The 27091-nt window shown below is 44.1% G+C and overlaps 1 protein-coding gene across 2 annotated transcripts; it reads left to right on the forward strand.

Moving 5' to 3' along the window:
* Positions 1-22998: 22998 nt before the first annotated feature.
* On the forward strand, positions 22999-26575 carry LOC146867770 (uncharacterized). 2 transcript variants are annotated; one of them, XM_085615063.1, is made up of 3 exons: positions 22999-23460; positions 25394-25471; positions 26301-26575. In XM_085615063.1, exons 1-3 carry the CDS (start codon positions 23049-23051, stop codon positions 26378-26380), a joined length of 570 nt encoding a protein of 189 aa, XP_085471189.1. In that variant the 5' UTR covers positions 22999-23048; the 3' UTR covers positions 26381-26575. The 2 variants fall into 2 exon arrangements, with proteins under 2 accessions (XP_085471189.1, XP_085471192.1); XM_085615066.1 differs by lacking the exon at positions 25394-25471.
* The last annotated feature ends 516 nt before the right edge of the window (positions 26576-27091 follow it).

Below are 27091 nucleotides of genomic sequence, written 5' to 3' on the forward strand. Positions count from 1 at the left end.
ACACCTGGGACTACAGCATCCTGAGTTGGAATGCTCACAGACCGGTGAAATGGATGGTAAACTTTCTCTTGAGTAGATGAGCTAGGGGCACCTGACAATCTGTAAAAATGGTGTTCCAATGATTGAGTACTACAGTTATGATACTTTCCTGAGTGGGTGCGGTGGCCGACCCCCCCTCTCCCGCCGTCAAACTATAAAAGGAGACTTGGCAGAGCATCCTAAAATAGGAGGAGACTAACCTCTAATGCCTGCTACACGTTGTTGCTATGGTTTGTTTAGATAAACATTATAGGGCAACAGATGCTTTATGGGAGAAATTATGGGGTGGGGGAGGTGTAGTTTGGGGAATAGGAGACATTTGCACTGGTACAATTGTTTTATTGTTCTATGCATACATTTCGTATTCTAAACACCTACAAAAGATCACTGATGACTCCAAGTCCATTGGAAAGTTTCCTTTATCCTTTCCGCTGACTGCCAGGGGCGAACGTACTAGACAGTCACTGTAGTGCCCACATCCCCATGATGGCCTGGAAAATGAATTGTGTAATAGATAGTATCAAGAGGTCTGCTGTCCTCCGCTAAGCTAAAAGCTCCAAACCATCAATCCACATGTTGAAAGAAACTGACATTCTGGGGTCCTGCTGCCACTCACTGTGTTGCTTTGACTCTGACAGGGTCTTTCAAGCAGCATTTACAGGGGTTTCATGGGTTATCCTCAACATAGATTTGAGGGAGTGGAGGGTCTCCTCAAAGAAAAACAATATATTTTCTAAGTACTTATGTGGTGCTCAAACTACCCACTCCTACCCAGTAGACGATTGAATTCATTATCCTGAACTTCGCACAAGGGATACACATCATAGGAGGTGGCTACAGCACCTCACCTAACCCAGACATGTATTCCGCTGGGCCTCCCACACCAGGCCAACTGCAGTGAGCTAGGTAATTTCAGAGCTGGATCAAATCACTGGGCGGTGTCATGTCTCCATTATAAGGACTACGCTTGCACCTCCATGGCAAACAAAACACTCTCCTGTGTTGACCTCCGTATGTTCTTTAAGACATATGGCCGCCAGGTAAATGCAGCACTATTCTCTCTAATGGTATTTTTGATTGATCACTACCTGTAGTTGATTTTAGGGCTACCGAGGCAAGAAAAAGACATGTTTGTCATCTCAATGCTTGGCAAATTTCAGATGACTAATGCTCAGCATATTTTGTCAGCCCAGCTCCAATCCTATTTTGACATATATCAATGTACTGTGGCCTTAAATTGGAACGCTATGTGTGGCAGGCAGGGCCATCATGAGGGGCATAGTGAAAAGCTACATCAGACATAAAAAGAAAGATGAACTGAGCAAAATAACTGCTCTCAAAAACCAAATCCTGTGCCTGGACTAGTAATGTTTGTGGAGGATATTCTCCATAATCAACTGGTGCTCTCTCAGATCTCATTATGGCAACTCTCTCCAAAAGACGCCCGCCAGTATTTGAGAGCATCAACAAGGCATGTGTATGAATAAGAGGACTAAACTGGGAAGCTGCTTTACTGGCTAGCACCAGGGAAATGCCCTCCAGTATAGTTCCTGAGATTTTGGACCTCTTTTGCCAAACAAGATGTTATTCCTTGGAGATAACTTCTGTGTTTGTCGCATAATATCAAATGCTCCATACTAAACAGCTGTGGCTCACAATTAACAGACCGGCTCTATTCTGTTGCAAATTACCCAAGTTTCAATGTTGCAATATAGCTGGTGAACACTCACCAGTGTACTGAGTGCACTGTGGTGGAAAGGAACAATAGCAATAATCTTAGACAACTGGGCAAAATTACCGTAAGTATAAGTTTGTATAAACTGCAATCTAATAAACAGCAATCTAATAAACAATCAACACTTGGTTTGTTGCAAACTCATTGTATTGAAGAAATAAAAACACAGTAACTGTTCGATCTGCGAACAGTGAAGCAAATGAAACAAAGTAATACAATCAATAACAAACTGCACAGGAGCAGTGAATTGTATCGTCAATTCTAGAGAAAATCGAAAACGAGCCCAATGCATTTCGGGATGATTCACATCCCTTCTTCAGGGGCAGCTGAAAAAATGAAAAAAAACATCATTGAAAACCTTTGCTGTACAAATACATAAAAGTTCTGTAATACAACATATACATGATGCAGCGTATCAAGGCACAAAGAGTTCTGAACTGGCCTGGATCAGACTTTAGCAATTCAAATAGGAGAATAGAATGTTACAGAAGTAGAGGAAAGAAACGAGTCAATCTAAATTGTAAATGAAACTGAATAGTGTGTGCAAAGTGCCCAGAGGTAACCGTTGTTGGAAGCGCATTGGATAGGAGTCACCCGTGAAATGAAACTGAATGAAACAAGCAAAGCTCTAATTCTTACTGATTTTCGAAATGACGGTGATATTCAATGCGGGGATGACAGAAAGCGCCGAAGGCCACAGGACGCTGAATGGACAAAAAATAATCTCATAACCAGCTCATGGTGAAGTGAATGAATGTGACGTGGCCAAGACCGCAAACGACTTACTTGTGTGCGGTGTTGTGAAATGCTGTAATGCTGTGGTGTGGCCGAATCAATGGCCAAACTCCTGGGTGTGGAACTACTCAGGCTAACTGTGGAAAAAAAGAAAACGGGATGTAACGAGGAACCGTGAATGTCGGAAGCTCGGGATTTAAGTAAAAAAAGGGGGGGAACGAGAGCTTACCCATGAACCGTGTTGGACACTGCAACAAAGCATCAAGTCCTGGAATGCTGTGATGAGGCGAGGATTAAATCTGCCGACAGGCTACAGACAATGTGAACCTCCGAAGGAACGGTAGTCGGGAGACTGACTAACCGGACATTAATGGGACGGGCTGCGTGGGCACGTCCTGACGGACGTAATGGAGATCGAAAGCGGACTGAACTGATTGCAGTAAAACTCTAATGAAAATGTGACGGCTGCTTGTGTTGTGTGCAATAAAGTTGAACAAGAAAAAAAGATGTATTAAAAGAATGTCAATGCGCTGGTGTAAATAAACGTCAATGCGCATGTCATGTAGAGCTGGGAGAACACTGCGATGTGAATAAGGAATCCGATGACCTGACAAGTACTGTTGTGCTAAAACCTGCCAAAATTGTGTTGTGTTCTGGGTAAATAACGAATGGGAGGCGTGTGGTAGGGAAAAGAAACTCAGCTAAGAAATGAGTAGTCTCGGACGGGGGTGAAACTGAGTAGAAAAGAAAAGCGAATCCAAGTGCAAACAAATGAAGAAATTAGACAGAAAAAGTAATGATGTGATAGTGAGACGATATTGCTAAATGAAGCAAAGAGAGGACTGTTAGAAAAGCTTGTGAATAAGTTGAAATAACGTGGTGAAATAACCAAGAAAACCAAATGGAAAGGACTGACGTGAATAAAGGTACCTACAGAGGAAGAAAAGTGAAAAAGTAAAACGCGTGTTGAATTGCTTAGTCTAAAACAGACGTACAATCTAGAGGCAACGACAGAACATGACGCTCTTGGAAAAATGAGACTGGAGGGATGATAAGACAGGGTAAACACAGTCTAACCCTTACAGGAGAACAATATGGACAAGACCCAGGTGTCAAAAGTGCATCTTTATAAAAAGCATTACATCTCTAATCTATCATTAAGACCAAAGGGTATTAGGGTCTGTAAATACTTGATCCACCAAACTTCTCTCTGTGAGAGTAACCTTTCTGTGTTGATCTGAGTATTGCGAGGCATCATCTCTAGTATGGTGAATCTGAGTTGTGCGATGGTGTGGTGATGTTCTGACCAAACTTCTGTAACATTCTATTCTCCTATTTGAATTGCTAAAGTCTGATCCAGGCCAGTTCAGAACTCTTTGTGCCTTGATACGCTGCATCATGTATATGTTGTATTACAGAACTTTTATGTATTTGTACAGCAAAGGTTTTCAATGATGTTTTTTTTCATTTTTTCAGCTGCCCCTGAAGAAGGGATGTGAATCATCCCGAAATGCATTGGGCTCGTTTTTGATTTTCTCTAGAATTGACGATACAATTCACTGCTCCTGTGCAGTTTGTTATTGATTGTATTACTTTGTTTCATTTGCTTCACTGTTCGCAGATCGAACAGTTACTGTGTTTTTATTTCTTCAATACAATGAGTTTGCAACAAACCAAGTGTTGATTGTTTATTAGATTGCTGTTTATTAGATTGCAGTTTATACAAACTTATACTTACGGTAATTTTGCCCAGTTGTCTAAGATTATTGCTATTGTTCCTTTCCACCGCAGTGCACTCAGTACACTGGTGAGTGTTCACCAGCTATATTGCAGTTAGAATTGCGAGGTGGGCTTCCTCGTCTCTGAGTAGCACGCCACAATTTCTTTATTTGAATGAAATATGATTTGTTTGTTTACTTTTTGTGTGCGCTAACTTGGAATTCATTCCCAAGTTTCAATGTTGCCAGCCTCCAGGAAATATTTAAACATGCCTATTACCATAAAAGAAATAGATGAGGCAATACAAGTGATGATCTCTGGCAAAACACTTGGCACCTGGCACCCCTTGAATATTACCATATATTGCGGAACATCCTTTTCCCTCAACCACATGCACTCTACACAGTGGTAACCACAAAAGGAACCTCCCCACTTTAGCTTAATATGGATACTATCTTGGTCATGGCTTCATTTAGGCTTATATCTCTAATCAATACCAACATTGAAATATTTGCAAAAGTTCTTGCCAATAGGCTTCAACGAGTTCTGACCACCCTCATTTACCCAGATCAATGTAGTTTTATGCAACTGCATGCGAGGCATACATGTTTTGCAATCCTGCCTCAAACATATAGAAGGTCCTTGTGCCCTCCAGCTGATAGATTTTGGGAAGGCGTTTGATTCGGTTGAGCAGGCCTTTTGGGCAAGGTCCTAGATTATATGGGTTCGGGCACGGTTACGTTGGGCTACGCTAGATGGAACCCTTAGAGCAAGTTCAAATAAATGGTATGATGTCTGACCCACTCCCCATCCAGTGATGCTCCCGGCAGGGCTGCCAAACATTCTCTTTGTTCTGGCCAAATATCCCCTGGCTACAACAGTGACTTGTGATACCCAGACAGAGGATTGGGGATGGGAAGATAGGAGTGAGGAGATAATAGTGCTCTATTCAGATGATGTCATCCTGTGTTCAGGCAATCTAGCGTCCCACTGTTTATAACTCCTAGATCTCTAGGAGGAGGCTTCTGCTTTCTGAGTGAACAGGAGTAAATCCTTGCTTGTCCCACTTTGTGGAGACAGCAAGACCACATCATGGCAGACAACCCTGGGCTGACATGGACACTTAGAGCCTGATTATGGGTTCGGCAGTGTAGGAGCGGGGCAGCATGGCGCCATTCAGTTGCAGCCCTGCCAAACTAGTGTGCGCACTGCCCGCTGATTGTGGCTTTTTTAGTCACTGGCGGGTGGTTCTTTGGCATTCCCATGGCAGTGCCTATGAAATAATAACCGCAATTTAAATGTTAAAGGCAGTACCTGCATGACATGGACAGGTGCAGTTTCTGGGGTACACACAACATGTGCCCCCCTGCATGCACCCCTTGGCCGTGAAGCAACAGGGTGCCCTGTAGGCCCCCCCTTTGTTTTCTCTCTGCCCCAGTTTTCATGGTAGGCTCACCGCCAGGAAAGCCATGGTGGAGAGGAAACTCGTAATATCGTTGGCCGGACCGCGACAGTCCCGCTAAACATATTGCGACCTCACGACCACCGCACCACCACCAGGGATCTGAGTTACCTGGCAGTTGCGGGGGTGTAATTGTGGTCCGACCGCTCTAGTTGTAATAGGGCGGTCGAGAGATCGCCACTGCCGCACCACTGGCACTCCCCGCGAGTCTGGTTTTCCTCTGAGCACCCGACTTGTAATTAGCCCCTTAATCTCTCTATCTTTGGAACCAAAATGGAAACAGACCCTCAAAAATTAACACAGCTGCAGCATTAAGGGTTCACCTATGTAAAATGATGAGAGTCCCATAATTCCTGTACACCATCCAAAGCTTTCAGCTGATGATCCAAAGCCACTGGTTCAGATTCCTCACATCCATGACCCGCTCCTTCCGATGGGCAGGTTGCCATTCCGGTATCACCCTAGATATATGCCAACACTCCCTATATGTGGGAGAGATGGGAATGGCCGACCCTCAGCTATATTACAGAGCTGCATAATTCCTGGTCATCAATGATTGTTGAGCAGGTGGAGGGTGAAGCGCCCCTGTGTTTCAAGCAGAGCTCTCCCTTCTGGGTATAGGTGGTGTGATGGGTATACTGTATGTCACTCTTATTCCTCAGAATCTCCCTGCAATCACCAGGGTGGTCTACATAAACTGGCATCTGGCACTACGTTCCATCGGGTAGGAAACTAAGTTCATGCAGCAAACCCGGACATGGCAAGGAAAACCACTCCACCACTTTGCACATCGAGAAGGTTTTCCCAAGTGGGAATTATAAACTTGGGGGACTTATGTCAAGGGAACCACATTGGCTAATTTCACGGCTTGCAAGCCCATTTCTACCAGTCACTCTCTAGTTACAAGGCAAGAATAAACATGTACATATAATGTTTCTCTTCTTAACTCACCATTTTTGTGTCTTCACCACATATATATATATTGTTTCCAAGTTGCCCTGATGTGAAGATGCATGTGACAGGAAATCATTCTTCCAAATCCTTTATTAGAAAAACCAGCACATTCTATTCCAATCTTTTAAAAGTCTTATCAGTTTAGTAGCACCCAGTTCCTTACTCATAGGCTTTTCTGAAAGACACAGATGCATCAACACATACACTCTCGAATCTGCATGCTGAATGGTGATTGCCCTCCAGTGGGCCTCTCAAGTAAGGTTCCGCTTGGCAGTGCATGCTGGGAATAGTAGTCTGTGTAGTGCCAATATTTCTTCCTCCAGTGGGTTCTGTGTTCTTGAACAGATTAATCTTTTTCACATTTAATGCTCTCCAGTGAGCCTCAGAGTACAAGTTCGGTTTTCATTTGCAAATCTCCTGTGCTGCTTCCAGTCTGATCATAGTTACCAGCCCCTGGGACACCATTTTGTTCCATGTAATGGTGGTGCAGTCTTCCACGGCTGGACTTCCGTGTATTAATTGTTTCCAAGTTGCCCTGATGTGAAGATTCACTCAACAAATTATTCTTCCAAATCCTTTATTTGAAAAACCAGCACATTGTATTCCAATCTTTTAAAAGTCTGACACGTTTCTTTGACCCCAGATTCTTACTCATAGGCATTTCTGTGAAGTCACAGATGCACCAGCACACAGACTCTCCCATCTGCATGCCGAAAGGTGATGGACCTCTGGTGGGCCTCTCAGGTGAGTTTTACCAATCAAATGAAGCTTTATTCGACTATACAAGTCATAAAAGCATTGCACATAAAAAATTAAAAACAATACAAAGATTTGAAATCCAGGTGGAAATGTTTGTACAAAATGGCAAAAAGACAGAGAACGTAATCACTATGGTGCATTTCATAACTTGCCAAAGGTAAGAGCATAAAATTCGGTTTGTAAACATTTGGAACCATGTTGGACCCCATATATCACATCAAGCCCACATGCACCCACACGATTGGAAAAATATTCTCATTTACATTTTTCATCCATGATTTGCCCGGATCGGATATGCCACATCCACCTCAAGAATGTTGCCACCGGGATTGCATACCTAGGTGATGAGTCAGTACAGAGAATTTACAGAGCTGTGTTAAATGATCTAGTACCCATATTCCTATAAGTCTGCGCCAAGCATGCTTTGCGCGGGCCAACATAGGCGGTATAGGCAAACAGCACATGCGAATATGTTTCTACGTGTTTGACACATTTGACCTGCTTCACTGCTACCACTTTGCCTCACCTCCCGGTCCCGTGAGTGGGATCACAACACCCAGCAGCCCGAGTGGTGCTCACCAGCATCAGCGCCAGCGCAACGCGCCAGGAGGCGCATAAAACCGCGGCTGGCCTCCCGCAAAGCGGGAGATTCATCGCATCTGACCTGCTTCACTGCTACCACTTTGCCTCACCTCCCGGTCCCGTGAGTGGGACCACAACACCCAGCAGCCGGAGCGGCGTTTACCAGCATCAGCGCCAGCGTAATGCACCAGGAGGCGCATAAACCGCGGCCGGCCGCCCGCAGCGCGGGACGTGCGCGGGCATGCCCGGGCCGAGCCCGGGCCAAGGGGGCCCCATCCACACCCGGAGGAGCCCGGAGGAGGCTGGGCTGGGCCCCCCCTCTAACAACTGGCCCTTCATCACATTCCTCAATCTCACATCTATTTCCAGGTAGTGTCTTTAATTACATTTTCTGCCTCACGTTCTGTGTGCAGCGTGACTGGTACCTATTGTTGTGGCGGCGTGATTACTCCGACGTTTATAAAATGAGTAATCCTGCAGTGATTAAGAACAAGGGGGTCAAGGGGACTTTGTACGCCTTTATAATGAGGGCAGAATCATTACTATGCCACGAAATAGAACTAACAGAGAGGCGGCTGTCTCTAGATCCTTTATCTCCACCGAGGCGATCCTCATTAGGAATACATAACCCGGCTGGTACCCCTCAAAATTCAAACCTTATTCATTCTTGCTCATCACCACTTAAACCGGGGACAGCATCGGCCGCCCTGGATACTGCAGCCCTTGCACATGATGACTTGTCAGCATTATATACTGATACCTCTAATGGGCCTCGCATAGCCTCTAGGGCTTGGAATTCCCATCTCCCTACAGAGGGTATAAGGGCCAAGATGAAGGCGAAGGCATCCGCAAACCGTAAGAAGGGTGCGGGCCCACTAAAACAAAAACATCAAAAGGAGTCTCAGTGTAATACTCAGTCCAAATCTGTGGTGAGGACCTGCTCCATAGGCACACAGACCACGGATGCTTCATTGTCCATGCAACCCTGCCCCTTGGAGGAGGACACTGCTACCACTGCTGCTGGTGTGACCGCTCTGGACTCCGCTCTTGAACGGATTAGGGAATCCATAGATAGGAATTTTGCATTATTGGATGGTCGTTTAAAGCATTTGGATGGCATATTCACTAATCTGTCTGAGCGGTTAGAGTTGTGTTCCACCCCTGTGAATTCCCAGGTACCTATGGAGGGACAGAGCTCTGGCAATGCTTTAGACCATCTAAACTCAGCCTTGGTTCCACTGGAGAAATTGTCGGCCATGACATCGGTCATCGAGGACCTGCTGAGCAAAGTACAGGGTGTAGGTATAAGTAGCACACTGCTTAGCCGCCCAGGAAGCACATTAAATGATGGAAGAGCAGCCAACCCCCCTTGGCAGATACCCTAAAATGAGCCCCAGGGGGAATTGTTGGACATAAGGGTGATCCTAACTTAAATCATAACACGTGCCACCTCAAATAGCACCCAGTACGTCTCAAAGAATGCCCAATTCAGGTGCTACTCCCAGGGAAAGGGACAGGGCAAACGGAGAGGGGGTGACTTTAAATTTACCACCAGAAGCCACACACTACACAATAATATTGGCAAATGTACCACAATCCACCGTTAAATCAATTGAATCTTGGGAGTCCTTACGTAATAAGACTGGTTGGCTCGGATCTAAAACCGGCCTAACTGATGTCCTATCTAGCGTATTTAAAATGGTTAGGAGAGTGGGATGGGTGCGGAAAGTGATAAGAGGATCCCGAGCGACTGTATTGTCCTCACATTTAGAACACCAAACCATATACAAGAAATCTTGCGCCGAAAGGGCTCCATTCACGTAACCAATTATGGCATAAATGTACTCCCTCTGGGTTACTTCTATCCTCCCACTAACTACCCTCCTTATGTAGGACACCAGATGCAGACCCCGGCTCATCCCATGAATCGTATGTATTATTCTCAACCTAGCATGCCCTTGCTTAATAGATTTGAGGTTCTTTCTTCCCTGGAAAACAAAGATTGACTCAGTAACAGTAGCAGTAACGCGGTCCAATGTCAAACCAGGGGAATACCCTTGCCATGCATAGTTCCTACAGTAAATGTCAAGCAAGCTGATACCGAGGCAAGAGATACCGCTAATAACTGCAACATTCAGAATGGAATAACTCAATCTACTAAAAGCATCACTCATAGTGAAACATCAAACAGCCGTGATGGCCTCTATGTCGCCCCTTCTTCCATTAATAGCGCATCTCCGTCTGAGCCTAGAACTTAAGAAATGGAAATCCTGTTTTGGAATGTGGCAGGTCTCAAAGCTAAATTGACTAATCCTGCCTGGCTGGAAATTATTTATAAATTCGACATCATATGCACCCAAGAAACCTGGACTGATAATATTTTACATATTAATGGTTACAAAACATTTTTCAGCCCAGCGGTCCCTTCAAGCCAGGGGAGGAATAAGGGTGGCCTTTGTATACATGTGTCCTACAGGCTAAATGTATGCAAGATAGACCTCGTGGAGACCAAGATCCATTATCAGGTGCTTAAAATTAACCTAGATAACACTCATTATTTAGTCTTGATACATTTTTATAATAATATACCCGCTGCGGATACCCAACACATTTTAATGCAGCTGCAGAGACAAGATCCAAAGAAGTACTGGCAAAGATTATTGTATAATCTGGGGCGGGGATTTCAATTGTGGACCCTGCCCACATACCATTGGAGATATTTTTGGTATAGATCTAGATGATGTTAATGATTCGTCAAATTTTTTGCATTCTGCTCCCGGTGATCTATTTAACTTGCTAAAATATGCTCTGGATCTGGGATTTTCTAATAATGTGTGCTCACCTCCAATTCCTTTTAGTAGGACTTTTAATGGACGTGGCCTGTCTTCAGTTATAGACCACATATTAGTATCAAATAGATAAGCAGACAGAACACACAATTTTAAAGTACACCCCGTCGCTTTAAGTGATCACTACCCCATTAGCGTTCTCCTAGATCTTCCCGCCAAGGTGTTAACTAGTTAAACAATGGCAATTCACCCAGCGGAAGATATTGTCATGAATAGACAAAATGGCTATACAGTCAAATGGGCAGGCGTAAACTCATCCGAATTATGCAAGCACCTTTTATTCACTTGTAAAGACGACTTCATGGTCTGCCTCGATGAAACAGCTAACAAATCTGATGTTCTTAGCTCCTTTAAAAACATAACTCATCAGTCCATAGAAAATAGACTACGAGTAAAATGCGAAAAATGGGCTGATAAGAGGAGCGGTTGGTTTGATTCTAAATGTTTACAAGCTCATGCAGCCTTGATAACTGCCTTACACAAGCCCATAAAAGATCGAGGGCTAGATTAGCTTACAAGACGTAAGTTGGCCATAAAGCGTGAATTATGGCAAAATCTAATACGAGCATCACACTTGAAAGACACGAAAGGCTTCTGGAAGGCAGTGAATGCCCCTTTTTTTGCCACAGGTAATTCGCCCAGCATCGAAATTACAATAGGGTAGGATTCATGGGTGACTCACTGTTTTGGCCTTTCTAACAATCAGGTGGATCCCCAAAATGAAGAGGCCTTAAGCATACATTTTCCAAACCATCTTCCAATTGAAATTGATTTTGATACCCAGGAGGTGATTTTAGCTATAAATGAAAGCGTGGGTGGTAAGGCCCTGGGCCCTGATAGCATACCAGTGAATTTATTTAAATCAAATCCAGGGCTCTGGGGATTCCTGTTAGCCCTGGTCCTAAAGGCCTGCTTTACCCTGGGTTTCACAGCCACCTGGACGGAGTCGATACTTGTCCCTATTTACACGAAAGGTAATAGTGACGACCCGTCCTGTTACAGACCAATATCTGTATTGGACTCCTTTGCAAAGGTGGCCGGGTGCGTTGTCTTAAACCGTCGCCAACTTTGGGCGGAGGAAAAGGGCATAATTTCGGAAATACAGTACGGTTTCCATCAAAGCGTGGGAACCGTCGAGCAGAGTTTGAATCTGGATTTACTATTAGGAAAATATTTACAGGCCAAAAGGGGGAGTTTATTTTTGTGTTTTGTTTATTTGAGTTCAGCTTTTGACTGCGTCAACCACCAGAAGCTATGGAGCATTTTAGAGGCCATGGTGGTCGATACACCTATTCTAAATTTCTTAAAACAGTCCTACCTAGACGCTAGGGCCCGGGTGCGCTATGGAAGAGGTGGTGAGCTCACAGAGCTTACCTGTAAAGAAGGAGATGAGGCAGGGTTGTGTGTTAGCACCCCTCCTGTTCACTCTTTATATTAATAGCCTGGGAGTAAAATTAAGTAGTGACTGTCAGGCTTTACCATGCATAAATAGACGACCAATAGGAGCATTGTTATATGCGGACGATGCTGTCCTACTGGCCCGTACCCCCCTTGTTCTACAAAATGTGATCTCTTGCTTTTATGCCTATATGCTAGAGCTCGACCTCCATGTAAATATAAAAAAACATTTACAATGAAATGTTGCAAGCCCAGTATTTAGTGCAGAGAATTCTTTATTGATAACAGGAAACTCGAATTTACAGCTCACTTTTCATACCTGGGCATTGTATTTGAAAAAAGGGGTCTATGGGCCAAAGCTATAGAATCTAGAAAATTACTATTTTGTAAAGCAACTGGTGCATTGATTAACTTTGCCAGGAAGTTAGGGAGGCGCCCAATTGCTGATCTATTAACTATCTACAAAGTTAAATGTACACCCGTTGCCATGTATGGAGCAGGCATTTGGGGTCATGCTAACGTCAAGTGCATGCAGCTAGTTGAAAATAGGTTTTTAAGATTTCACCTAGCGGTCCCTTACAGTACAGCCGTATCTATATGCCATGCTGAGCTGGGTTTGCCCTATCTTTCGGATTTGATCAAATTGCAGCCTATCCTGCTGTGGCATAAGGCCTGGACCGGTATTTCTACTGGTCTAAATAGGGACTTGATCAACGATTGCCTGTCCCTTGATGGGGCAGACCGCATTCCCTGAGTGACCTATGTTAAAAATTTCTTAGAGGACTTAGGAAACCCCGAGTACTTCTCCAACCCTAACAGTATGAATAATGTTACTAGAAATAATTTAAAATCATCATGTTTGGATCACTTGGAGTCTATTAATTTTGCTAGTAATATTGCAAAACCGTCAGTGAGAGCACACCAACTACTTTTGATTCAACCAGGAATACAACCATACCTATTAAATACTATAGGAGCTTATGACAGGTTGTTATTGACCCACTTACGCCTTGGAATTTTTCACATCAGGGTCACTTTTCCAAAGCTCAACGATTGGTCTCGCTCTTTATGTTTATGTCCGTGTGATAACATCTCTGTACAGTCAACAATTCATGTTATGTTTTTCTGTAAATTTTATTCTATGCCCAGGAAAAAAACAATTTTACCTATTCTAAAGAGGTATGGCCTCATACAATGTCGATCCGCCCTCCTAAAGTTGCAATATCTGAATGATGGACCTGTGACTGATTATATTGCCAAATATTTGATAGGGGTGGTTAGATACCGGATGACAATGGATGGTCCCGCTCTTTTTTAAATTGTTTCTTTTTAATATACTTTTATTTAAATTATCTTGATGAAATGTTTGTCTTTTTAACATGTACTGTGCTTTTATGGTTTAATATTTTTTTAATAGAATAAAGCGTGTTCTGATTCTGACACATGTGTGGCATTTGTTTGTCCCAGTGGAGGACCATTTGGATGTAAAGCACTTTAGGGGCAAAGATCCTTATCTAAGTTGGAAATAGAGTTTCCGGTCCAAGGGCTGTGTGATGATATCCCAATAAAGTGTGAGCCTCGGGTGTGGTTTTATCTGTAAAAAGGACCCAGGGAGGGAAGTGGAGTCATCGTGCCTAGTCTCTTCATGTGCAACCATTTCCCAGTAAGTTTATTTGAGAATGACTTTTGATGGGAACACAGGCGTGGAAGAGGAATCCCACAAATATGATAAGCCCATTTTATTAAAAAGACTTCTCAAGTCTCACAACTAGCTGATTTTATGGAATTGATCCATATTGATAATATCCATTAGACCCTGAACATATGGAGCCAGTTCCGGCGTACACCATATTCTATGCCAGAACAGAATTGGCCGTAACCTGGCAAGATCCGCCAAAGCTTTCCTGCCTAGATCATTCCTTAGGGGGAGGGTCGGTGTACTCTGTGAGAGGCTAGTTCTCGCACGCAGGAACGTGTTCTCGGCAATTGTTAGCTTGGACATGTTCTCCAGGCCCCACAGCTCAGCCCCATAAAGGACTTAGCTCACCACTGTGCTTTTGTAAGTTTGAAGTACCGAGCTGAGGGGCTTTGCCAGGGAGATTTTTAATTCCTTTCTCAGGGTACCGGCTAACTGCAGGTGTTTTAGTGCCATGGCTTCTATATGTGGCTTGCACCTCATGTTCTTCTGTAGTTTAATGCCCAGATAGACAAATGCATCAACCAGCTCCAGGGGAAGCCCATACATCCATCGTCATTCTCCCCTTAAAGGATCTGTGCTCATTGAAGGCCATAAACTTTGTCGTAGCAGCATTAATTTTTAAACCTCGCAAAAGACAGAACTCTTCATAATGTTGGCGTGCACGCTGTAATTCGCTCGGGGTTTTCGAGCTCATCAGCGTGCCATCTGCAAACATTAGAATGGGGATTTTTCTTGCAGCTAAAACATGTGTGTTAGTGTGGATGGCAGCAAGAAAGCTCGTGACTCCATTTATAAAGAGGGAGAAAAATGTGGGAGCCAGCAAACATCCTTGACAAACCCCCTTTTGTACAGGGAAAGGATCTGTCTTGTTAGCTGTTGCCCCCCAGCGGATCTGTGCATAATTTTCCTCATGGAGGCGGTCAATCAGGGAAAGTAAGTCAAGTGGCATCCCCATCTCCTTCAGGACCTTCCACAATTTTTTCAGTGAGACCAGGTCATAGGCAGATTTAAGATCGATAAAGGCAGCATAGATGCTGCCCTTGGTAAGAACTATTATTTGCCAATTTATGAGGACAAAGCGAAAGACCTGGTCAATTGTGCTAATTTGGCCCCTGAAGCCTGTCTGGAGAGGGGTAAGAATGGCGTTTTCATCTATCCAGGCTTGAACCTTGGCCAAAACAAACTGGGCCACCACTTTTTGTGTGGAATCAATTAGGCTTATTGGCTTGTAATTACCAGGCAAGGATTTATCTCCTTTTTTCTATATGGGTATAATCTCCGCCCCCGCCAGGTGTCCAGGATAAGGGCTCCTTGTGCAATGACATTAGCAAGTAATAATATGTATTTGGCCCTTTGGGTCTGTCCTGCATAAAAATATCTTCAAGAACACAGTCTTTCCCAGGGGCTCTGCCTCCTGTGAGTGCTCTGAGTGCACAACTAACATCTGTCGACAAGGTAAGGTTGCAGGAATGGTAGACTATCCTCAGCTTTGTCACAGGCATATTGCGTGGCGAAGTGGCTAACCCACACATCAGGGTCGACATGGTTTTCCGACGACTGTGCTAATCCTCCCCTACCCCATTTTATGACATCCCAGAACCACTGGGAGTTGTTTCTATCACAAGCATGTTTTAAATCCTGCCATCTATCTTCATCCCAGGCTTTTTTGGCACAATGAATGGCTTTCTTATAGATAGACCTAGCGGTTGGCACTCTGGCCACGTCACCCAACTTGATTGCTTCACCAAGGGCGCTGCGGGCATGTCTACAATCGAGGTTGTACCAATGATGTTTTAGCTCAGTGTCTTTCACCCTAGCCTTGCTTGGTTTTTGGAAGGATTCAGAGAGACAACCCACTGCTACCTTAAGCTCTCTAATTCCTTCTGTCAAGTTTTTGATTTGGGCTGATAATGATCTGTGTGTGGTCGGCTCACTGCATGTAGGATTTGTATGCGTGTCTATGTTTTCGCTAGAGTGATCAACTTCATTGCTGGGGCGAGAGACAGAGCTTAAGGGTGAAGGTGCTGTCCTATTGAGTCGTCTTTTTATCTTTGGACCCCCTTTTTGTACCTCGCTTCTCATTTCAATATGCTTATCTGAAGTATCTGCATTGCCCAAAAGTGGGGCATAACTGTTACTACAAAGGAAGACAGACAGATTGTCTGCAGATGCTTGCCCCTCTATAGCTACATTGTCAACTGTGCTATAACTTGAGCTTGGGGCAGCTAGGGGGGTTTCCTACTCTTAGCTCTCTTAAAAATTGATCGAATGCGGCCATTAGAGATGCTGTGTATAGGACTTGCAGGGGTCTGTGTGCTGTGTGCAGGAATGCTTGCTGTATTGGGATCAAGGAGATCTTTATATTCGGATAGTAGGCTATCAATAGGGTCCTGCACCAACCCCCATCAGTAAAGTTCTGGGCTGATTTGCTCTTCATCGCCATTTTTTTAGTGGCAGCCTTCTGGCCCTCCTCATTGGCTTTACTCTTTCCCATTATAGAGCTAGCACTCGTAACATGGAGATATTACTTGTAAAGACACCCAGCCAAATAGAATAATAAGGTAACCACTGTATAGGCAAAAGGATGCTCAAAACAGTACCTTTGTCCTCAGCTGAATGAGCAATTTGGTAGGGGCGAGAGTGACAGAATGTCAAATGACGGGGTGACCCAGCCCGGCCTCCTCCAGGCTCTGACGAGAATGGACGGGCCCTCCATGCTGAGGGGCCTGACTGTGAGCTTTATGTGCCTCCAGACGCAGGATGATAGGGGCGACCGCCCCGAAGGCTGCTGGGGATTGTAGTCCCAGCTGCCTCCTCGTTTCTGCAAAAACGGGCTCCCTCGCTGTGGGGCGTGACCGTGAGCTTTAGGCACCCTGTTGCACAGGATGGTGGCGGCGACAGCCGCAAAGGCTACTGGCACTTATAGTCCTGTCTGCCTCTTCCTGTGTGCAAAAATGGGCTCCCACTCTGCGGGGCACGACCGCGAGCTTTATGCGCCTCCAGGTGCAGGATGGTGGCGGTGACAGCCGCAAATGCTGCTGGGGCTTGTTGTCCTGGCTGCCCCCTCCTCTCTACAAAAATGGGTGAGTTTGTACTTGGCAGTGCATGCTAGGAATAGTAGTCTGTGTAGTGCCGATATTTCTCCCTCCAGTGGGTTCTGGGTTCTTCATGGAGAAAGCAAATCTCAAGCTACTAGCAATCTAGAAACTGATGAACAAATGAAAATAAAGGGCCAAATTTAGATTGATTGTCCTTGCTCTGTCAGGATTTCATGAAGGGACATACAGGGAAAGAGTCACAAATGCAAAACTGTTCAATTCTGTCTGATGGTTATACAAAAATACGGTTGCATTGGAGGCACATAGGGTCATGAACAGACAGTCTAGTTAGAGCCAGTAAAGGAAGCACAGCACCTCCTGGTTACTATACAAATGCTGCCAACTATCAAGATGGCACTTGACAACTTGCCATTTGTTGTATGGCTCCCTTTCATACGTAGTTCATCATTGCACTGAATACCCTCCATATGTGTTGTGTTTTTTGCCTTCCCCTAATCATGTTTCCCCTGGACTTTTTTTGCCCTACCTCTTTTCCTTACTTAGAATCCTGTGCTCCAGGATCATTCATAGATTTGACTCCATCTCTACAGTTGTTTTGCCTGATTGTCCTCTGGGTGCTTGTGGGCCTCTGGATGATTGCTGGTGACCTGGGGACTCGTTATTGCCATCTCCTCTGAAGTTCCCACTGAGTTCAAAGTGCCTTCCCATCCTGTGAAATCTTTCATGTGTGTTTTCCATATATACTGATTGTCATTGTGCCACCTGTTATTACAGGGCCTTAAGCCCCTATTCTCAGATCGCTCATCACAACACTGTCCACTCCAAGTGTGTTGAGGGAGTCTCCTGTGATGTGCCCCCGCTGACATGGTGTGCCTCTAACTTGCCTTCCCTTACCCTTATGAATGAATGAATGAATGAATGAATGACAGCATTTGTAGAGCACACAGCTACTCAGGAAGAGTGTCCCAGCACTAAAATGACCCTGTCAAACCAGCTGCAGCCATCAACAGCAGAAGATCAGGATTAAACTGCAGCTAGAGAGGAGAAGAGCTAAATTAATAGCCAGGTCTTAAGTATTTTCCTAAAAACGGCTTAGTCGGTCACAGATCTGAGGGACACGGGAAGAAGGTTCCGGGCTTGAGCTCCCTGAAACCCAAAAGAACGACCACCTGATCGAGTGTGGAGAATCCTGGGAACGGATGCCAAGCTTAAATTGGAGGATCTTAAAATTCTAGACGGGACATAATGCGAGACTCTCCTTCTGAGGCACTCCGCACCACTTCCATGAAGGGCCTTAAAAAATAGAACCAGAGTTTTAAAGCTGATCCTCTTTTTTACTGGGAACATGTGCAATGCCTTAAGATGCGGGGTAATATGAGTCCTGGGCTTAAGCAGGAAAACCGCTCTGGCTGCTGCATTCTGGACTTCCTGTACACGGTTGAGCAGATTCTCAGGGAGACCCTTGTATAGGGCATTGATATAGTCCAGTCTGGAGGTAACCAGTGCCTGGACTACAGTCTTCCTGTTCTCAAATCCAGAAGGGAAAGAAATTTCCTGAGCATCTGCAGCAGCCCAAAGCAAGTGCCCGGTACCGACTGGACCTGGGATCTCATTGAGAGAGTATCATCAATCAAGATGCCCAGATTTTTAACATTGTTTTGCGCTCTGAGAGGAAGTGACATAACCGCAGGCCACCAGTGTTTCTACTCATCAAGGGGAGGGAAACCAAAGAAGATGACTTCAGATTTATCTGGATTACATTTAAGCTGGTTCCTCCTAAGCCATGAAAACAGAGAGGCAGGTGCTTATCTGTTAGCCCTCAAAATCAGCTCCCTTGTCATAGGTAAAAAGGAGCTGAGTATCATTAGCATAAGAGATTATGTGTGTGCCACAAGCCTCCACCAGCGGTGCCAAAGGGGACATATATAAGTTGAAGAGGGTAGGGCTCAGTATCGAGCCCTGAGGATCTCCAACTTTCAGACTGGGAATAGAGGCCTCGAAAGGAGGAGTCCAAACTTCCTGGCCTTTATCCTGAAGAAAGGAGGAAAACCATTCAAGAATGGGGCCGGCTGATCCAGAGTCCCGCAACCTGTCTAAGAGTCTGTAGTGGGGGACATGGTCAAAGGCTGCAGACAGGTCTAATAAAATCAGAATGGCTTTGCCCCCCTGATCTAGCTTCTCCTTAATATGTTTCGAGAATTCCAGCTGGTCGGTCTCTGTACTATAGTTGGGTCTGAAACCCAACCAGCTCGGGTGGAGAAGAAAACATGTTTTCAGCGTATTCTGAAATCATTGTATTGACATACTTTTCAAAAACTTTGGAAACAAATGGCAACAGTGAGATGGGTCTCAAGTTTGCCGGTACTGTGGGGTCAGCAGAGGGCTTCTTTAGCAGGGGGGGAATTTTGGCACCTTTTCAAATGTCCGGCACAAGGCTGGTAGTTAGAGAGGAGTTAAGTACCTTATTAGCCACGGGATTTAGTGTTGTGGTCACTGCTATACCCCTGTTTCCTTAATCCAGACTAATAGAGCAGGGTGTTCACCAGACACACCTGTTGGGAAGTATTTATGAGGGCAGTAGTGGATTTTCCTCTCAGTCCAGAGCCTTTGAAAAACACACTAGAGATATAATTGCATATATGAGCAAGTTCTATAGATTAAAGGTAGAGACTGGATGAAATGACTAAACTGCCACAGCTGCATTCTGCATTGGCTTGCTAAAGGAATTGAAAGATGCTTTGTGTACTACTTGTAAAACGACCCACAATGACTGAAACTCAAATAGAATTATTATTTCAAGATGGAGCACAGCAACAACATTGAAAGACTGAAAGATGAGGACGGGTTCATAAATCACCTCTCAAGTAATTAAAAATGTCCCCATTAATGGAGGGAAAATCATACAACCTATGCAGATTGGGAATTTGAAAGACTTTTAACCAAGAAGAAAAGAATTGCAAACATAACAATGGACTATAGCTCTAATGTGGTAAATGGGGGCATTTCCTAAAATGCTGTACCCAGGTGCAGGAAAACTACTCGACCTATGCTTGACTTGCAAACCTCCGACAGGTTTTTGTCAAAAGAGTTTGCACCTTCAAAAGCACATTAATATTTACCTCTTTAAGTTATAATACCTAATAGGCTATGCACTATTTTGTCTCTAATTAACTGTGGAGCATCTGATTGTTTTATGGAGTGTATGTTCCAGAAGATGGCTCCAATACCTGTACAGTACAAGAGCTGCTCAGAACCTATTCAAAAGATGATGGGAAACCCTTAAACTCTGAAGATATATCAGAAGCCACTTTTCCTATTCTATTGGTCACTTCTGAAGGGTGCAAGGAATCTGAGACTTTTAATTTGATTGATGCCCTATCTTTTATCATTATAGTATGGACATCATAGCTATGAATCCATTATTCTACCATGATTGAAAAAATCATTTAATTAAATTCTCATCCAAAAACTGCCATGAAGAGTGTTTTCCAAAAGGAGATCTTAAGAAACAGCAGAATCTCTCATGCCTGGAATTCCAACAGGAAGATGTATCATTATATGCCCTTCCAAAAGTGTGTCAAGACTTAGCTGATATCTTTCATAAAGACCGTATTCCCTGCTGCTCCTTGGGGAGTATGGTTTCCCATTGCTCTAGGTAATTTGGCAGTGATTCCTCATGGAAGGATTTATCCTCTGACTATCAATGAAGACAAAGTACTCAGAAACTATCGTGAAAAAACTAAAAAAAAAGGGTTCATCGGCCACTCAACTTATCCTGCTGAGAACCCCATCTTTTTTAATACTAAATCAGATGGAGCCTACATCTGATGTATTGTCTACTGTGAACTCAACTTTACTGTTCTCTAATATCACTTACCTTTGATTTAGGTGGATCAAATACATTTCTTCCAGACTCTTCACTACATTTGATGTGTGCAGGGTGTTGAATCTGGTGCAGAAGAGGATAGGTGAGATGCCAGTAATTATTTGGTTAATTGATTTGAATTTTGCCTGCCCTGCTGGCTCTCGTAGGGTCATTATGGGCCCTGGAGATATTCCAGCAAATATTTAATAAATGTATTCATTTTTGCCTCCTCCCACCACCTATAGGGTCCCCATGGGCCCTGAACTGGAGGGGCACCAGCAAATATTTTAGAATGTATTCGAATTTGCCTGTCCATCGACCACCCATAGGGTCCTCATGGACCCTGTAGGAACACCAACTTAGCTCCTCCTGTGTAAGGACTAGCAACCAATAGTTGTTTATGCATGGGCACACTACTGTTGAGTATTTAAGATAATGATGATGGCTTGTTTTACAAAAGCTAACATGCCCTAGTCTCATTAACTTCCTGTTTCATGTTTATTGCTTGCAGGTACACAAAACGCTGTGTCATGCACAATACTGAGATGGGGAGAAGTCTGCAAATTAGCTGACAGTGTCACCAGAGTCCTAAGCTAAGTGCTTCTGTTAGTTCTAAGTGCTAACACACAAAGCTAAAGAAGATGGCCACAACAAAGGAGGTTCCTGCCATGAAAGTGGCCAGCAAGGATAAAAAAGTATGTTCCCAGTGCCACCTCTGGCATCATTCCCTCATTTGTACAGAAATGTGATGTAACTGCTGCACCCTCCTCTTCGTAGAGTGAGGCTTAGAGGATCACTCCTGCATCACTACCAAAACCAAAGCCCATTTCTCTCAGTGCTACAGTGACTGCAGTCAATGGAGAACAGTGAGTCTGAAATGAAATGTTCCCAGCAGCAAACCAAATCTTCAAAGGAAAGTTAACAATCGGTTTGGGAATTTCCTTGTCTCTGCCTCCTTCGTTCTGTTGTATCTGAAAGTTTTGCAATCAGTGCTCCAAGACTTATATACTCATGCAATATAGTCTAATATAGAGTCTTTAATGTTACCTCATAGTGAAATCTAAGTAGAATATACAGCATGGGTCTTCAGAGTTCAGTTCCAAGTTCCAGAAAATAGTTCAAAGTTTGTTTTCTTCAACAACACAAATTTCAGGATGTTTTTGGGGAATTCTAAATGTCCATCAAAGTATCCTTTAGGGAGCAAAGGTTTTCAGCAAGGAAAATGTGAGATCAATGTAACATGGTTCCCGTTGCAGTAACATTGTACCATAATTGCCCCACAAAGGATGCCCTGAACCATGAGGACGGTTATACCTAATACTCAAAAGAACGATGGATTAAACCCAGATCTCTTGACTGGGGGTGAGTGGTTGAAAAGTTTCAGGACTCCGTCCACCATCTTGTTGTGTTTGCATTGGTTAAACAGAACCATCATCATCAGCAGATATTTATTATAATGTCTTTCAGCATTATCTTATCAGACTTCATGATACGAGTTAGTCTACTATGAAAGCAGGGTTAATAGTATTCTGGATCTGGTCACCCAGACCCGGGTAACCAGCTACATCCATCTTTCTCTGAATTAGAGGAGTCATTCTGAGAGAGGGACACCAAGGCTGCCCAGGAAGGATGTGGAAGAAGCAAATTTACTTCTGGACATATTTATCTCATACAGTTTATGTTTCACTCTATATTGCAGCAAAACTGCCTTCTCAGAATAACTAGCCACATTTCTTGATTAAGAACTTGTTTAATTCTCACCAAAGATCTTAATTTTTTACTCGATCAAAAATATTTGAGATTTTTGCATAGCATGGTTTGGGTTTCACACCCTCCCAAACCCGAACATTCTTACAGTAGTCATTAATTACAAATGTCACAAACCCTATTCACAAACTCAGTGTTATCACGTTGGTTTTAATTGCAAAGGTGTGGTAAGGAATGCGTCAAGGAGAATTGCTCTGCCTTCTAGGAAGAGTGAATGACAATTGATAATGTTCCAATATGTGACTTTTGAATTACAACGTGACAAATTATGACAGGCTCTTTCTCGGGATGGCCATGGCCCCATCCCTATGGGTGGCTCTCTGTCTCAGGTATAAAAGCACTGCATTGTGGATACAGCAGACACAGATCAGAGAATTGCTCTTCCAGTGTTCCTTTGAGAGCAAACCCTGCCACACCGAGAGAACCATGTCTGCCAAGGGCGGAGGACACCACCACCAGCCCCAGAAAAAGCCTGCAGTCCCGGAGCCGAGCCACCCCGCCTGCCTGCCCAGCCAGCCAGGCAGCCAAACGAGCCAGCCAGCCTCCCAGCCGAGCCAGCCCGCCTGCCTGCCCAGCCAGCCAGCCTCCCAGTCGAGCCAGCCTGCCTGCCTGCCCAGCCAGCCAGGCAGCCAAACGACCCAGCCAGCCTCCCAGCCGAGCCAGCCCACCTGCCTGCCCAGCCAGCCAGGCAGCCAAACGAGCCAGCCAGCCTCCCAGCCGAGCCAGCCCGCCTGCCTGCCCAGCCAGCCAGGCAGCCAAACGAGCCAGCCAGCCAGCCTGCCCAGCCAGCCAGCCTGCCCAGCCAGCCAGCAGAGCCAGCCAGAACCCTGCCATGAACGTAAGCACTGCCAAGCCAAGGCACCCATTACAGGAATCCTCATTTATTTATACGTGATTTAAATAAGGACACACAAGGTCATTGTTAGTATTTATTATTTCAAATGTATGTAGAGCACAATCTAATGGACTATTAGCGAGGCAGGATCGATACCTTGTAGTAGAAGAGTATGGGAGCCTTTCACGGACCTATTTTCACTTGGAAGTTTGCCTAAGCTGCACACCAGCATCACTTACAAGTAAAGAGTCCATTTTATGATTAATAAAATAAGAGGATGTATTTATGAATGGATTTAAATCATTCTGTTATCATTGTATGTGTTAATTCGTCACATGGGTGAGTTTTGAGCATTCCATGGGGATCTGGGGCACCCACAGAAGTTAGTGAACACTCACAAAATTGCAGATCTGTGGGTATTCAGATAACCTTTTCTCCAGGTTAATTTCCAATTAATAAAAGGGCCGGAATTGAACAAAAACTAATAGAAGATATAAAGTTGGCTAGGGTGAGAAAGGGGATATAACGCCTTAAAGCGTAATAAGGGTGTAAGGGAGGGAGTTTCTCCAGAGGGAACAATGTCCCCACACAGTAAAACGAGATCAATTCAAATGATGAACTTTTGCTTACAATTTGCCATTCGGAAATGTACACCTATTTTATTTTCAAGTGTGAACATGTTCATGTGTGTGATTTCTCTTGGAAAACTGTGAAAGTGGCAGTTTCCAGGCAGCACACCAAAAGTATCTACTTCTTTTGCCAATCTCGAGGTCCTATGTGGCAATTAATATCATGTATTGCTTTACAAAAATGTTAGACATTCATAAAGTGTTACAAGGTCAATTGAGAGCAAATTAACTAATATATATAGAGAGGGAGTTCTTGCTCACAAAAATGCTTTTCATTCAATAATACCACAATGGAAATGCGAGCAAGGACTGTCTGAAATGAGCTGATTGACAGAAAGTATGAGTGTAAATAGCTCACACTGGTGCACTTCGGAATGTATAAATACAAGAAAGAAGGTCATACATAGCTCTGGAACAGTGGCATTGGGTGATAGGAGTTGAGGGGGGCTCACCAGAAACAAAAATAATATCTAAGAAGGTCTTCCCACAGCATAAGTAAATGCATGCAAAGACTTTACAGGAGGACCAGAGCGAAATCTGCAAGAGAACTGAACAATAAAAGGGGGTAATAATACTACAAGAACAAAGACAGAGCTGAAGACCATGCAGGATAATTTGTTGCACCATGCCGGAAAACTGCCTTCTAGATGACAAGCCAGCCTTATGCAATGTTCTTCTAATTCGATATATTTGTACCCTCAATAGGATCTTGGTCAGAACTATTGTGTGGTAGAACCTCTCAGGAGAAATACTGACACTGGATGCACTTGGGCTTACTCCTATGGGCTGTACTGTACCTTCCGAAGTGAAAAGACTTTGTGGACGTCACATGCAGTTTCTTTTTAAAGAAATGGCCTTATTCACACCATTCCCTCTTCTGACCTGTTTCCACCACTCAGAGTCCTCCGGGTAATAACTCTTATTATTTCTCTAGTATCTGAAATGTGGAAGCAGTCTTACCCTGAGTCTGGCATGACCATCTACATCCTGTTCAATTCATCACCAGGGGCATAATATTTTCCTTCCTGGTTTCACTGCCTGTGCCACGTGGTATCAGAAGCTCACAGGTGATCAGGGATGGGTGGAACATTATATAGGAACAATGTTGGTACCGCGTTGTGTTCTGTGGTGTGTTGGAGATGATCCGTTCTGTTAACCTTGCTTACCCTGTGATATGAGTTACACATTGCCCTGCACTATTTTGATAAACATTTCATCAAAGTTAGAGTATTAATTTTGAACTAAAACAACTGTACATCAGTCCCAACCCTCTAAATGTAATAATATTTGTTATTGTTTTATTTCAGCGCGTAGACCAGTTCAGCACAGCGAGGGCCGGGTAGTTCGGCAGTGCCAGGACGAGGAACAAAAACGTCCTGAACCAGGTATGTAGTATATACAAAATTGTTGCATTAATATGCGCTCATTCATTTTTGCAGTAAATAGAATGCCTGCTTAATATGGTCACCTGCTTTAAGGTACACAGCTTCCTAATATGCATGAGAAATATTATGGTTCTGGTGTCAACAACCAATTTTTCAGACCCCGTTGTGATTTTATTTTTGCATCTAGCACTAATATACTTATATCTGCTCCTGACATGTAGCACCTTTCCTGGAGCTTCCTGTACTTGGGACTTTCATCTGCTGGGTAATTGTACAAGGTTTATTGGTAAAATGTCTGTATGTGTCAGTATGAGTACTTTCTTTGGTACAATACTCCAAACTACTGAGAGAGTGGATACAGCAGGACAGACGTCCTCCTTAGAATTAAGCCCAATGCTGACAAAGCTGCAAAGGGGACAATTACTCTGCTTAACATGATCTGTTGGCGTTGACAATAAGTGGTTGTTCTCCTTAATAGTTTTAACAGAGGCACCGGAAGAAGAGATAGTTTTCTCGAAAGGCATTGGGGATCATTCTGAGGATGGTATCTGTACTGCTGTATTCATTGGAATAAAGTGCTTTGGAACTAAGTTTACGTGAATAAAACACGGAAAACCGGAATATTTTTGTTCGTCTTGTGCAAACTGCTAAAAGAGATGGACAAGATTGATTATGGAAATGTTTACTTGGAGTTACATGGGCCCCACCTATAGGCTGTGCGCCTTGATTCTGTTGAACTACACAGTTCAGCAGGGATTCTTGAAATATATCAACCCTGACCATATGATAAGCATTCAGGCTTCCTAACCTCATGCCATTTCTTTTCCAGTGGAACCTCACACACCATGCGCCCCGGAGCCCTCCCACGAGCAGCAGAAGCCAGCCCACCACGGTGGACGCAAGCAGTGAAGGTCTCAGCACTCACAGCCCAGCACCTCCCATCGCGCCATTAGAATGCGTGTCTTTGGGAAATGTTTCAAAACATGCACCATGTGAGCTACCTCGGCCAGTGTCTCGATGGCGGCACACCTGTTTACACCTCAAATTGTATTTATGATTGCTCTTTTGAAAAAACACCAGTATTAAATCAATTTGACTAACTAACATTGTCCACGGCTGATTGCTTTGAAAATGAACCAGTATTGTGCACTGCTTACTGCACTGCTTGGTAAGATCTCCTAAGAAAAGAAAGACAGCCTTGCTAGGTCACCCCCAACACCTTCAAGAGAAACATAATCGGAGGTGGTATGAGGGCTGAGAATACTCTGAAATAACGCCCTCCTTGTTGGCAGTGGGGTTGAGCTTTGCATGTCTCTTGTCCTGGCTCAGAGGCCCCCCAGTTCCAAAGGAATCTGCGACTTAGTTGCCTCGACTTTAGATCCAGCCAAAGACTTAATTTAGGGATTGCAAATGTGCCCAGTTTTCTCTCTAAAACGTCTTCCATTGAGTGTCTTCATGTCTCTTGAGACACGCTTATTTAAAAGTGCCATTTCCTGTGTTACCTGACCCGCTGGGCCTGTAAATACAGGCACTTTTCAAGGAGCACAGTACTCCCACGCCGACCAGCAAAGAACCTCTTGGGCGCAGTAGCTGAGAGCAGTGATATCATTTAAGAAACTT

This window comes from Triturus cristatus, chromosome 1_2 (genome assembly GCF_964204655.1).
Source record: "Triturus cristatus chromosome 1_2, aTriCri1.1, whole genome shotgun sequence".
In the NCBI taxonomy this organism is placed as follows: domain Eukaryota; kingdom Metazoa; phylum Chordata; class Amphibia; order Caudata; family Salamandridae; genus Triturus; species Triturus cristatus.